The following is a 13,407-nucleotide window of genomic DNA, read 5'->3' as shown; positions in this document are numbered from 1 at the left end:
ATTGGCCCAAAAGACACCAGCCGATTTTCATGTTTAAGGTGGGACTAGAATTCCCGGGCTCCTGGTGACTGGTCCAAAGTCACCTAGCCAGTTTTCATGCCTAAGGCAAGACTAGAACTCCCAGTTTCCTGGTGATTGGCTCAAAGTCACCCAGACAGCTTTCATGCCTAAGGCGGGACTAGAACTCCCAGTCTCCTGGTGATTGAGCCCAAAGTCACCCAGCCGACTTTCATGTGGAAGGTGGGACTAGAATTCCCAGTCTCCTAGTGATTGCCCAAAGTCACCTAGCTGGCATTAATGCTCAAGACAGAACTAGAACTCACCGTCTCCTGGTGGCTGGCCCAAAGTCACTCAACCAGATTTCTTACCTAAGACTAGAATTCAGTCTCCGGGGCTGTAATTCTGTTGTGATACATTAACTAATCCTTGATTTTTCTATTTCTTCCCCTCTCTCTTCTTCCCTGTCTCTTTTTCCTTGAATGCCGCGCTTTTTAGAATTTGAGCCTACAGGCCAAGAACCACCTAGCATTTCTGAGACATAAGCCATTTTGAAAGACCTCCTGGGTGAAGATCAGAGAACGAATGCCTCTTTTTAAAAATAAAACGAACACCGAGCGCGAGGGGAGGATTCAATGAAAACGGAAATGACTTTTGTTATCTTCTTCACGTCCAGCTCCTGCACCAACCGAGGAATCAATGAGCTTCTCAGTGGGTTATTTACCGATTGTTGACAAGAAGGATAAAGACAATCTTCCTCCAGGCACATCAACTAAATACATTTCTCCGAAAGCCAGCTCTGTCTGGGTATAAATTCTTTGGGGCTCAATTGAGCAGCCACCAATTGTGGGTCTCTAATGATCATTTGGGCTGCAGAAAATGAACCCCAAGTAACCTGGGGAAGAATTTACGTTTGGAAAGCAATCTATCTATCTATTGTCCTTTTCTTCCTGCTCCTCTTCTTCTTCTTTCTCCTCCTCCTCCTCCTCCTCCTTTCTTTCTTTCTACTTATATAAAAATGGCTGTGTGTGTGTATGTTCCAAAATAACTCTGGAACGTCTCAAGCAATTTCAACCAAACTCGGTACACAGATGACTTACTCTCTGGAGAAAAAAAAAACACTGTGGAGGTAAGACACCCCTAACACCCCTTGGGGAGGGATGTTCTGTTAAGATACAGCCTGTTGTGCCTTAAAATGGCTTCTACTGTACTCCTGTAAATTGGCTTCTACTGTGCAGCGCATTGCACTTGCCATGGCAACGGCTTCACAGTACTCCACAAGGGGACTCCGTCTTGTAAGGGGGGAAAATCCAACATTAGAAATTAAGTTTGGCCCGGACATTTTCCCTCTATAAATAAATAGCCGGATTATCGGCTGGTCATAAATAAATATAGATCCAGGAATTGAAAACATCGACATTTTTTTTTTTTGCACATGGCACCCTCCAAGCTCTCCGATCATAAAACACACTACAAGAAGATGACCTCACCTCGGGAAGCGTCTTCCTTACCTGCAGTTTGCTGAGGGAGGTCAGGATTCCAGGCTCTATCTTCTGAAAGTTGATTGTGGCCAAAGCTGTTAAGAGGGAAAACGGGCAGAACAAGGAAAGATTTCAATCAGGCCGCAACAGCAGTGAATCCACAGGGAATCCTTCGACTTATGACTGCAACTGGGAGCAAAATTTCGGCGGCTAACTAAGGAAACTGTTAATTGTACATCTTTGTTTTGCTGTGGTTCTTAAGGGGAAGAGAAGGACCAGGGGTAACAGGATAGCAGTCTTCCAATATTTTTTCATAATTTCTTTTTAAATTTTTATTCTCTTATATATAGTTAAAGGTATACAATCACACAGTCATTGTTCTTATTTATCTTTATCACTTTTACATATTTGTTTTCCCATATAAAAGGTTAAAATATACATTCTGAGTTGCTTTGCTTATCATCCCACAAGCCTATTTTGTATTATCACCACCCTACTTTTTCCTTTTCACCTTCCCTCCCTTCTCTACTGTCTTCCTTCCTCCTCTCCTTTCCCTTTCCTCCTTCCCTTGCCTCTCCCCTACTCCTCTCTTCCTCTTCCCCCTCCTACCCTCTTCTCTCCTTCTCTTTCTATCCCTTCCCCCCTTCCTGTGAGTGAGAGGGAGAGAGAAAGACAGTGTCTGTGTGTGAGAGAGAGAAAGACAGAGAGAGACAAAGAGGGAGTGAGAGTGGAAGAGGGAGAGAGAGAGAGAAAGAAAGAAAGAAAGGGTAAGAGAGAGAGAGAGAGAGAGACAGAGAGAGAGAGACAGAGAGAGAGAGACAGAGAAAGACAGAACTGCACCTACACGATCCAGGAAGGCATTTTCTCTCGCGGGAAGAAAACACTTCCTTTCTTCTCCTTTCTTTTTCCAGCCTGCCTTCTAATGCGCACTTTGTGTATTCTCACAGCCACTTCTTCCGAGGTTGTCATCGTGGCATCACTCAGGGCCCTCATTATTCCACATTCCTGATTAACGTGACATGTTGACTCTAATGAGCAGATTGTTGTGACATCTGAAGCAGGGGCTGGGATCAGGCGCACGAGCCTGCTGGGACGCACAACTCCCAGCCAGAGGATGAATGAGCGAGCGAGCAAGAAAGCGCTCACAGGCAGTCAACACATTTGTGCAAAAGCACAGAGCAACCAGGCTCAAAGCTCTCTTCCCCCACCCTCCTCCATTGTCCCTAGCACTCGGAGAGAGAGCGACTCCGCGTGGACGAAGGAGGGAACGGCTGCCACTTACGAGAAGGAGGAACATTTACACGGGATGGGATGGCCCAAATGGGCAGCCTGCTGGACAGTCCTCTGAGCCTGGGGCTTCAAAAGGGCAAAGGCCAACAGGAAGTGGCCGTGTGGGCACTGCAGGTGCTTGGGCTCTGCTTCAAAGCCAGCAAAGAGAATCTCCGCATTAAGACTGGGCAAACAGAATCGTTCGGGAAAATGACATGATTTTGAACTAAGCCCGTGATGGCAAACCTATGGCGCGCCTGACCAAAGCGGCACATGGAGCCACGTCGCCTGGCATGTGGGGCGTTGCCCGTTCCTCTTCCTGGTTTCTGGCACGCACGAGTGCACGACAATCAGCTGGGTTTTGTGCATGCAGCAGGGCCGGAGACTGGAAGAGCTGGCCTTCTGTTTTCCGGCGTGAGCATGGGTGCTGGCCAGCGGATCGTTGCGTGCACATGAGCACCAGTAAGCAGAATATTAGGTGGCCAGCGCCAGGGGTGGATTGCTACCGGCATTACTGCCGGTTCGGTGCAAAAAAATGCCTACGCATGTACACCAAAAAAGGTCTGTGAGTGCGCAGAACATTAAAAAAGGAGGGGGGGAAAGTACATTCCTGCAATGGAGATTGTTCTCCGTATGCGCAGAATCAAAAATCAAGATGGCGCCACCAACAATAGAACCGGTTTGGGTGCATGGAGGGCCAAGTTACTACCTACTCGGCCAAAACAGTAGGAACCCACCTCTGGCTGGCGCGCATGCACATACTGGAAGGTTAATTTCCAGGCACATGCATGCCCCCTGGGCAGCTCCTCTTCCTGGTTGCACGCCGGACGAGCATGTGCGCACTCTCTTTTCGGCACTCGGTGGGGCTTAGCCGAAGATTCACCATCGGCTCAGGTGGGGTTTATTTACAGAGTCACAGAGTTGGAAAGGGACCTTGGAGATCTTCCAGTCCACCCCCCTTGCTCAAGCAGGAGATTTTATACCACTCTGGACAGGTGGCTGCCCAGTCTCGTCTTCAAAACCTCCAGGCATGGTTTCCCCCCACAACATCTGGAGGCAAGCCGTCCCACGGGCTAATTGTTCTCCCTGTCAGGGAATTTCTCCATAGTTCTTAGTTCTAGGACTTCTCTCTTTGATAAGTCTCCATCCGTTACTTCTTGTTCTTTGGAGACTCCGTTGACCCTCTCCTCTCTGTGACAGGCTTCCAATATTGGAAGAAAGCTCTCCAGTCATGCCTAGTCCTTCTCTTCATTAGATTACCTGGCTTGCATTTATTTATTTATGTATTCATTCATTCATTCTGGCCTCTGGTTTGGCCATTTCTCTGTTAATTTGCAGAGAAGGGCAAACTCTTAATTTTGAGCCAGAGCGTTGCAATCTGTCATCATGAAATTCATCTTATCATTTTGATTAGGTTTAGCAAAGTTCTTTCTGCATATCTGATTGGGTGACTTGCCTGGAGCATACTAACGGGATGAAAATAAGTTTTAATAAATTAGCAGGCAAACAGACACACACACACACACACACACACACACACAGAGACATTCTGGAAGCCGACCGTAAAAATTACGCACTCACCCTTTGCATGCAGGAGGCATCAAACAAGGAAAATAGGATGTAGCAATGGAGTGTCAGAAGCCATGGCCAGCAGCATGGACAGGTCTAGCAATTTTAAGCATTATATACACCCAAATTCTTTCTCATTAGTCTCACAAATCTGTCCTACTACCAGAAGGATCAGAGGCTTTATTGGCAAAGCAAAATGAGGGGTGTGGGTGGGTGGGCAGAATTTAAATTATTTAAATTCTAAGCAATCAACCATATTTTTAATCAATTGGTGGTAACTCTCTTGTTTTTCCCAGTACTGCTGAAACTGCTAGATGAAGGGTTACAAGTCCGGCATTACCCATACACTTTGAGCTTTAAATAGAGGAGTGGTCCCCAACCTGGGGATGCTTAGGTGGGGCATGAAAGGAAGCCGTGGCTCAGTGGCTAAGACGCTGAGCTTGTCGATCAGAAAGGTCGGCAGTTCGGCGGTTCGAATCCCTAGCACCGCGTAACGGAGTGAGCTCCCGTTACTTGTCCCAGCTTCTGCCAACCTAGCAGTTTGAAAGCTCACAAAAATGCAAGTAGAAAAATAGGGACCACCTTTGGTGGGAAGGTAAGAGCGTTCCGTGCACCTTTGGCATTTAGTCATGTTGGCCACATGACAACGGAAACGTCTTCAGACAGTGCTGGCTCTTTGGCTTTCAAATGGAGATGAGCACTGCCCCCTAGAGTCAGGAACGGCCAGCATATCTGTGCGAGGGGAACCTTTACCTTAAGCATGGTCAAAGCAGATGGACCTTAACAGAGGAATGATTTCAAAAGCTTTCTAAGGCCTATACAAATACTTTACAGTGCTGCTGTTTAGTCACATGCGTTTAAACAAAAAGCACCACAATGCCCTTTTGCAAAATTGTAGAGGATAGGTGTACAGTGACACTTCTTTTTTTTTAAATCTCAGTCACAACTTTGCTCCAGAATCACACAACTGACCTCCTTCTACGGTGCCGGCTTTCAGACCATCTTTATTATCTGAGGTCAACAATAACTCCACCACCTTCCTGCTCAACAGGGCCTGCGAGAAAAAGAAGGATGACCAGGCTGAAGTTCCAGAAGAAGCCAGGATCAAGGAACAAACCACGGTTTGAAGGGAGTTACTCTTTCCGGGATCACTGTCATCCTGACCCAGATGTCCCAAAGGTGCATCTCCAAAAGACAAAGTGGACTTTCTTTGTTTCTCATTCAAGAAGCTTCTTCGTTTCTAACTGATGTTAAACCAAGTCCAGTTGCCTTTGCGATTTCGGCCAATCCCTCTCTCGGAAACCAACCAACCTCACCAGATTGTTGTAACGAGAAAAATAAAATTAAAAAGGTGCATTAGATAAATTCACTGCCTTGAATAACTCATAAATGTTGTGGCCCACCGGCTGCCAGTGGAGCTCGCAGCAGAGTCGGACAGTGAGGAGGTTGGGGAGGAACATGGGCCAGTCCCGGGGACTAAGGAAAGCTCAGACAAGGGCTCTGAGTCAGAGGTAGAGAGGGAGCTCAACAGCAGTGAGGCAGAAGAACAGCTGGAGCCTGTTCCCAGTGTGCCCATGCAAAAAGTTGCCAGATGAAGGGAATAGCTAAAAAACAGGAATCGATTTGGGAATAAAGCCACAGGTGGATGGTGAATGGCCCCTCCCATAGGAAACAAAAGAGGAGTGAAAGGGGAGTGGGCTTTTGCAGGAAACAATTTGTTCCTTCATTCGTTAGATTCATTTCAGGAGTGTGAAGATCTGTCCGTGAATCTCAGAGACTCTGTGCCCAGTCTTTCCTTGCACTGCACCTTATTTGCAAAATATTTACATGGCAGCTTTCCAAGCTAGATTAGGTCTGTGACCATAACTTCACCTTTGAAAGACTGTTTGCCAGGCCTTTGCTGAATGTGAATGAGAGGAATTCACATTTGTTTAATAAAAAAGGGTTTTGTCGGGATCAGGAATGTGCTTCGTACTTTTTGGGGAAGCCTCGGTCAGAACAACAGGTAATCCTGGCACCAGCAAGCATTGCCACCAGGTAAGGGATGGGGGTGCAGCTTCAGGAGGATTCGCCAAGCTAAAACTGATAATCTCCCAGCAACTGCCTGCCCAGGACACAGGTGGGAACTTGCCAAGTTCTCTTTGCTGGGTGAGATGACAGCAGGAGATCTTAATCAAATTAGCCGTCCTTCTGCCTTAGCCCCGGATTACCAGGGTTTTGCAAGGCACCTTCGGTCTGCTTTGCAAAAATAATCTACGGCAAAGGAGGCTCCACATCTTTTACTAGGGGGCCAAAGGTTCGTTTTGTGATTTGCAAACTATTTGCTTTGGAAGAGCAGGAAGATCTCTCTCTGCTTTTGCAAGAAAGCTTTGGAATCTCTTTCACAAGAGGAATCCCAATTAAAGTGGCCCTGGTGGATGGCTGTCTAACCTTCGCATGTCTTAACAGAATAACAGAGTTGGAAGGGACCTTGGAGGTCTTCTAGTCCAACCCCCTGCTTAGGCAGGAAACCCTACACCACTTCAGACAATTGGCTGTCCAACCTCTTCTTAAAAGCCTCCAGTGTTGGAGCATTCACAACTTCTGGAGGCAAGTTGTTCCGCTGATTAATTGTTCTAACTGTCAGGAGATTTCTCCTCAGTTCTAGGTTGCTTCTCTCCTTGATTAGTTTCCACCCGTTGCTTCTTCTTCTACCCTCAGGTGCTTTGGAGAATAGTTTGACTCCCTCTTCTTTGTGGCAACCTCTGAGATATTGGAATAATGCTATCATGTCTCCCCTAGTCCTTCTTTCTCTTAAGCTAAACATACCCAGTTCCTGCAACCGTTCTTCATGTTTCAGCCTCCAGTCCCCTAATCCTCCTTGTTGCTGTTCTCTGCACTCTTTCTAGAGTCTCCACATCCTTTTTACATCGTGGTGACCAAAACGTCTTCTAAGAACTGGCTCTGTTGCTCTTAGGAGCTTTAGAGATCGGCAGTCAATACATTTAAAAAATAGTAAAACAAAACGAATAAAATAAAATCATCTTACTATTTAAGATGTTTCCCACCCCCACCCCCAGTAACTTTCATATTACTATATTACTCCTGTCTGTCCCAAAGGCGCTTTTTTTCAAGAGGCAAATGGACTTTCTGTTTTTGTTTTCTTTGAAGACGTTTCGCTTCTTACCCAAGAAGCTTCTTCAAGTCAGAGCTGAAGAAGCTTCTTGAATGAGAACTGAAATGTCTTCCAAGAAAAAGCAGAAAGTACGGTTATCTCTTGAAAAAGCACCTTTGGGACAACCATGACCTGAATGACGGAGAATCTCCATAGACGTTATCCTGTCGATCATCAAAAGTTGCTGGACAGTGAGATGGATGGATGTATAAATCTAAGAAATTAATAAATATGACTACGTCTCCTGTCCCATGAGATCCATCAGATCAATTCTAGGATGTATCAACTCTTGTGTGGCTTTGTGTGTGCATGTGCATTTGTGAGTGTGTGTGTGTTTGTGTGTGCTTGTTTTGCTTTTATGTAACCTTCAGCATTTTATTTTCAGTTCAAAAGAGGTGGAGGGATCGTTTTACCTGCTTTATGTAGGCCATGTAATTTTGGTCTTGGGCATAGGAGCCGTATTCGTTCTCCACCTGCACGGCTATAATAGGCCCTCCGTTCTTGTACTGGGAAGACAAGCAGAAGAACATAAGCAAATGGGGTGCAGGTGGAGGGTCTAATTACTGTGTTTGGGACAGGTTTTATGGAGGTGGACTCTGTACAGTTTTTGTCTTGCCTCTCCACGGCTTGGTCCGAAGTTCCAGTTTAAAAGAGAAACCAAAAGTTCCCTCTGGATCAAGAAACACTTCCAGGAGGCAGAGATGGAGTAAATCACATGCTGTACCCTCTCCTTACCACCAATAAGAAAGAAAGAAAGAAGAAAGAAAGAAAAAGAAGGAAGGAATAAAGAAAGATAAAGAAAGAGAAGGAGGGAGGAGAAAGAAAGAAAAAGAATAAAGGAAGGAAAGAAAGAAAGAAAGAAAGAGGGGAAGAAAGAAAAAGGAGGAAGGAAGGAAGAAAAGCAGGAAAGAAAGAAAGAAAGAAAGAAAGAAAGAAAGAAAGAAAGAAAGAGGAGGAAGGAAGGAATAAATGAAAGAGGGAGGGAGGAGAAAAAGAAAAAGAAGGAAGGAAGAAAGGAAAGCAGGAAAGAAAGAAAGAAAGAAAGAAAGAAAGAAAGAAAGAAAGAAAGAAAGAAAGAAAGAAAGAAAGAAAGAAAGATGTTTAGGATACATTTGAACATTTAATAGAATCCCAGGAAGATTTAGAAAATTAATCTGGGGCGTTTGGACATGATAGCATCTACCTGGTTTTTAATTCTGGTGAGATAAAGATCGAGTGATTTAAAAAAAAGGAAAAGAAAAAGAAACCCTAGGAATAAGTAAATAAATGGTGTGATTTTATTTACCTGAAGATGGACCACCTGGGGTATTAGGTTGTCAAAGTAAGAATCTACAGCCTCGGTGAAACCCTTGTAAGTTGTCCTCAGTTGCATTTCAGGATCCTGAAGCAACCAGCTAGGAAAGAAGACAATCAGGTAATCAATTAAAATAGGAGAAGATGAAATAAAAAGGAAATCCTTGTGACCGCCGACAGTTTTTTGCTCACCCTCCCTTAATTTTGGACTGGACATTCAGCTTGGTTTTAAATCATTTTTAAATGCTTGAAGAAGCTCCTTAAAATATTCATACACAGACACCTGCATGCACATACACATCTGAAGAAAAGTGGGTAGAAAAAAGCTTACGCTGCACAGTTAGGTAGATACGTAGGAAGGAAAGAAGGGGGGAGAGAGAAAAAGAGAGAGGGAAATAGAGGGAGAGAAAGAAAGAAAGAAAGAAGACAAAGAAGCAAAGGGGAGCTAGAGAGAGAAAGAAAAAATGAAAGAGAGAGAGAGAGAGAAAGAAAATGAAGCAAAGGGAAGAGAGGGGGAAAGAAAAAACAACAGAAAGAAGCAAAGGGGAGGGAGGGAGGTATCTTGGACAATTCTAACAGGTGCAATATAATATTTTTTCTATCCATTTTACCTTTGCTTTTTCTAAACCTTTTCTAATGCAACACATTTTGCGTGGCATTTTTCCTAGAGAAAGGACCACACTTTTTCTTAATAGCTATATGCGTTTCATGATTTTTTGAATTTAGAAAAGGGGAGATGTTTTGCTTAAGGCTGCATCGGCCTTGAACACAAGTTCAAATTAGGTAAGTTTGTCCTAGAATGCCAAGCCCATGGTGTTTGTTTTTTCCCCTTTCTAAACTTGCCTCAAATTGCAGGTTTAAATAACTGAAAACATTTGAAAAATGCAACGGCGTGGAATTGGAGAAAACCAACTCAAAAGTCAGCTCCCTTGAAAAGAAGCTGGGGAAGGTTAAAAGAGAGAGGCAGAAAGTCTCTTTGAGCCAAGATTCTCTGGAGAAACTCAATCTCTGGTGGCAAAGACAAGTGGAAAAATAAAAATAAAAAAATAAGCAGGACTGGTGAGTGTCGGTGACTCCCTTGGGACCCGGTAACTAGGAAGGACTTTCAGAGATGACGTCGGACGCATCAAGAGTATTGCTTCAGGGCCTGACATCCAGAGATTCTCCCCAGAGGGAAGAAATAAAACCAAGTGAAGGAAAATAAAGGAAAAGGAGGAAGTCAGCCGTTCGTTCCAGTCACTAGAAAGAAAGATGGAGATCAGCTGAAGAATCAGCCAAAAATGCAGGCCAAATCAGGTTAAATTCCCAGTCTGACTAAGGGCAGCTTCTGTGGAATTTTGCACAGGGCAAGAAGCAGGGATGAAATCCAGCAGGTTCTGGAGAACTGGTAGCGGAAATTTTGAGTGGTTCGAAGAACCGGCAATACCACCTCTGGCTGGCCCCAGAGTGGGGAGGGAATGGGGATTTTGCAGGATCCTTCCCCTGGAGTGGGGAGGGAATGGAGATTTTGCAGTATCCTTCCCCTGGAGTGGGAAGGGAATGGAGATTTTGCAGTATCCTTCCCCTGGAGTGGGAAGGGAATGGAGATTTTGCAGTATCCTTCCCCTGGAGTGGGGAGGGAATGGAGATTTTGCAGGATCCTTCCCCTGGAGTGGGGAGGGAATGGAGATTTTGCAATATCCTTCCCCTGGAGTGGGGAGGGAATGGAGATTTTGCAGTATCCTTCCCCTGGAGTGGGAAGGGAATGGAGATTTTGCAGTATCCTTCCCCTGGAGTGGGGAGGGAATGGAGATTTTGCAATATCCTTCCCCTGGAGTGGGGAGGGAATGGAGATTTTGCAATATCCTTCCCCTGGAGTGGGGAGGGAATGGAGATTTTGCAGTATCCTTCCCCTGGAGTGGGAAGGGAATGGAGATTTTGCAGTATCCTTCCCCTGGAGTGGGGAGGGAATGGAGATTTTGCAATATCCTTCCCCTGGAGTGGGGAGGGAATGGAGATTTTGCAGGATCCTTCCCCTGGAGTGGGAAGGGAATGGAGATTTTGCAGTATCCTTCCCCTGGAGTGGGAAGGGAATGGAGATTTTGCAGTATCCTTCCCCTGGAGTGGGGAGGGAATGGAGATTTTGCAGGATCCTTCCCCTGGAGAGGGGAGGGAATGGAGATTTTGCAGGATCCTTCCCCTGGAGTGGGGAGGGAATGGAGATTTTGCAGGATCCTTCCCCTGGAGAGGGGAGGGAATGGAGATTTTGCAGGATCCTTCCCCTGGAGTGGGGAGGGAATGGAGATTTTGCAGGATCCTTCCCCTGGAGAGGGGAGGGAATGGAGATTTTGCAGGATCCTTCCCCTGGAGTGGGGAGGGAATGGAGATTTTGCAGGATCCTTCCCCTGGAGTGGGGAGGGAATGGAGATTTTGCAGGATCCTTCCCCTGACACGCCCAGCAAGCCACGCCCACGGAACTGGTAGTAAAAAAATTGAATTTCACCACTGGCAAGAAGTCACCTGAAGCTAGATGATCAGCGTCAAAGACCAAAACTCTCTTATTACAGGTGTTGCCAATATTGTTCCCCCCCCCCAGGTGTTTCACAGCAGAGAGGTCAACCATGGCAACTTGGAAGACCTGTGGACTTCAACTCCCAGAATTCCCCAGCTAGCCATGACCGAAAGGACGGGAGTAAATCCAGAAGGCTTCCCTAGGGATCATTTATGACTTAAGACTTAGAATAATTTCATTGTCACTTTGAATGTACACTAATCAGCATGCATTAAAATGAAATTTCGCTGCATGCAGCTCTCAAAGGGTCACCATCTCCAATATACACTACCTAAACATGACTAAATAAATGAATGGCCAGATGCTCTTCCTGTCGCCAATGCGGAGTTTTGTTTGGCAGATACATTCTCAGTGCACCCAGAGAGAGAAACATCTGCCTCTACCTAGGATTGAACTCACAGCCTTCTGATTGTGAGGCGAGAGCTCCACCTCTAGGCCACCGCACCACTCCCCCACAGCTCCACCCCAAGCCACAACTATTCTACTTGCCCCCTCTGGTCTGAAAAGACAGCCAGAAATCAAGATACTAAGGCGCGGACGCTATTTTCCGTGCCTAAGATGAGCCAGCATGGCCTACATATGCTCTCCGCCATTATGGATCCCCAAATCGTTCTCTGGAAAAATGTTATCCGCTGCTTTTATGTGAAATAGGCGTGAAGGGAGGGAGCAAATGGAAGGAAGGAAGGCAGAAAGTGCTTTTATGCTGAATAATTGAATGCAGAAGGAACAAATGGCACTTTTATTCTGGGTGGGAAGGAAAACACTCTGGCATCGGGCAAGTTCTTACCCCCGTCACCCTGCATAAGCTGGCCTATTGTTCCCTTTCCCCCCCTCTTCCTTCTCCATCTCCATAGCTTTGACGACAGGGCTCCAAATTCCTGAGATAACTTGTCCTTTGTCAGGCCATCCTCTCCCTCCCTCCTCCCGCCCCCGGTTCTGCTTTTAAGTCTCTGAACTCCAGGGTCAAAATATCGCTTGTCCACGGCTCCAAAGTGCGTCGAGAGTGAATTTCAACAGAAGGCCGGGCTTCGCTGATGCACTTTCTGTAACAATCTAAACTGAGAAACGGGGAAGTTAGAATAGAATAGCAGAGTTGGAAGGGACCTTGGAGGTCTTCTAGTCCAACCCCCTGCTTAGGCAGGAAACTCTACAAGGAGTATAAATCCTTCCATTCCCCATCGTCCAGTCAGGACTGAAGAAGCTTCTTGGATGAGAAGTGAAACGTCTTCAAGGGGGCAAAAAAACCAAGGAAGTCCAGTTGCCTCTTGAAAAAGCGGTTGACATCGCAGTACAGAACTTTAATCTGCAGGAAAATTTCCTTCTGCCTTTTTTTGTTTCCTATTTAAAGAGGCTTCTCCAGTTTAGGAGCTGCAACTTAGGCTTTGAAGCAGCAACATCTAGAATGTCAGGAAGGCGAAAGGCTGAGGAAATATTGCTCTGAACCAAAAGAAATATCAGTTGGAAGGAACACCCCCAGCAGAAAGCTTGCTGCTAACAGGAAACCAAATCAGCTCTATGCAGACCGGATACATTTCATTTGGGAAGGAAGAGCCTATTATGTAGAATATTTAAAATAAAACAATGTGATAAACAAGGTTCACTGCAAAGGAATGACCCCTGAGTTTGTCTGGAGTATTAGTTCTATTTGGCTACAGCAGTAGCAATAGCACTTAGACTTATATACCGCTTCATAGTGCTTTATAGCCCTTTCTGAGTGGTTTACAGAGTCAGCATATTTGCCCCCAACAATGTGGGTCCTCATTTTACCCACCTCAGAAGGACAGAAAGCTAAGTCAACCTTGAGTCGGTCAGGATTGAACTCCTGGCTCTGGGCAAAGTTATCCTGCAATATTGTATTCTAACCACAGGGAAGGGAAGGGGAGGGGAGGGGAGGGGAGGGGAGGGGAGGAAGGAAGGAAGGAAGGAAGGAAGGAAGGAAGGAAAAAATAGCAGTTTACAGAGTCTGCATTTTGCCCCCAACAATCTGGGTCCTCTTTTTACCGACCTTGGAAAGATGTAAGGCTGAGTCAACATTGAGCCAGTTAGGATTGAACTTCTGGCTGTGGGCAGAAGTAGCCTGCAATACTGCATTC

The 13,407-nt window shown here is 45.7% G+C and overlaps 2 protein-coding genes across 2 annotated transcripts in view; both read right to left on the bottom strand.

Moving 5' to 3' along the window:
• Positions 1–13,407, bottom strand: part of GLB1L2 (galactosidase beta 1 like 2) — a 40,633-nt gene that overhangs the window by 16,515 nt on the left and 10,711 nt on the right. Inside the window, exons 5-8 of the mRNA XM_081960585.1 lie at positions 8,756–8,864; positions 7,884–7,976; positions 5,289–5,370; positions 1,509–1,573 (exon numbers count right to left, since the gene is read on the bottom strand). Of these exons, the coding sequence (XP_081816711.1) occupies positions 1,509–1,573; positions 5,289–5,370; positions 7,884–7,976; positions 8,756–8,864 (349 nt within the window). The remainder of the gene's footprint in view (positions 1–1,508; positions 1,574–5,288; positions 5,371–7,883; positions 7,977–8,755; positions 8,865–13,407) is intronic.
• The window catches only part of ACAD8 (acyl-CoA dehydrogenase family member 8), a 30,340-nt gene continuing 24,511 nt past the window's right edge, over positions 7,579–13,407 (bottom strand). The window contains exon 12 of the transcript XR_014175999.1: positions 7,579–7,602. The gene's annotated coding sequence lies outside the window, so the exon portion shown is untranslated. The remainder of the gene's footprint in view (positions 7,603–13,407) is intronic.

Source organism: Natrix helvetica (assembly GCF_964273705.1).
Source record: "Natrix helvetica genome assembly, chromosome: 8".
In the NCBI taxonomy this organism is placed as follows: Eukaryota; Metazoa; Chordata; class Lepidosauria; order Squamata; family Natricidae; genus Natrix; species Natrix helvetica.
This window is presented reverse-complemented; position numbering and strand designations above follow the sequence as displayed.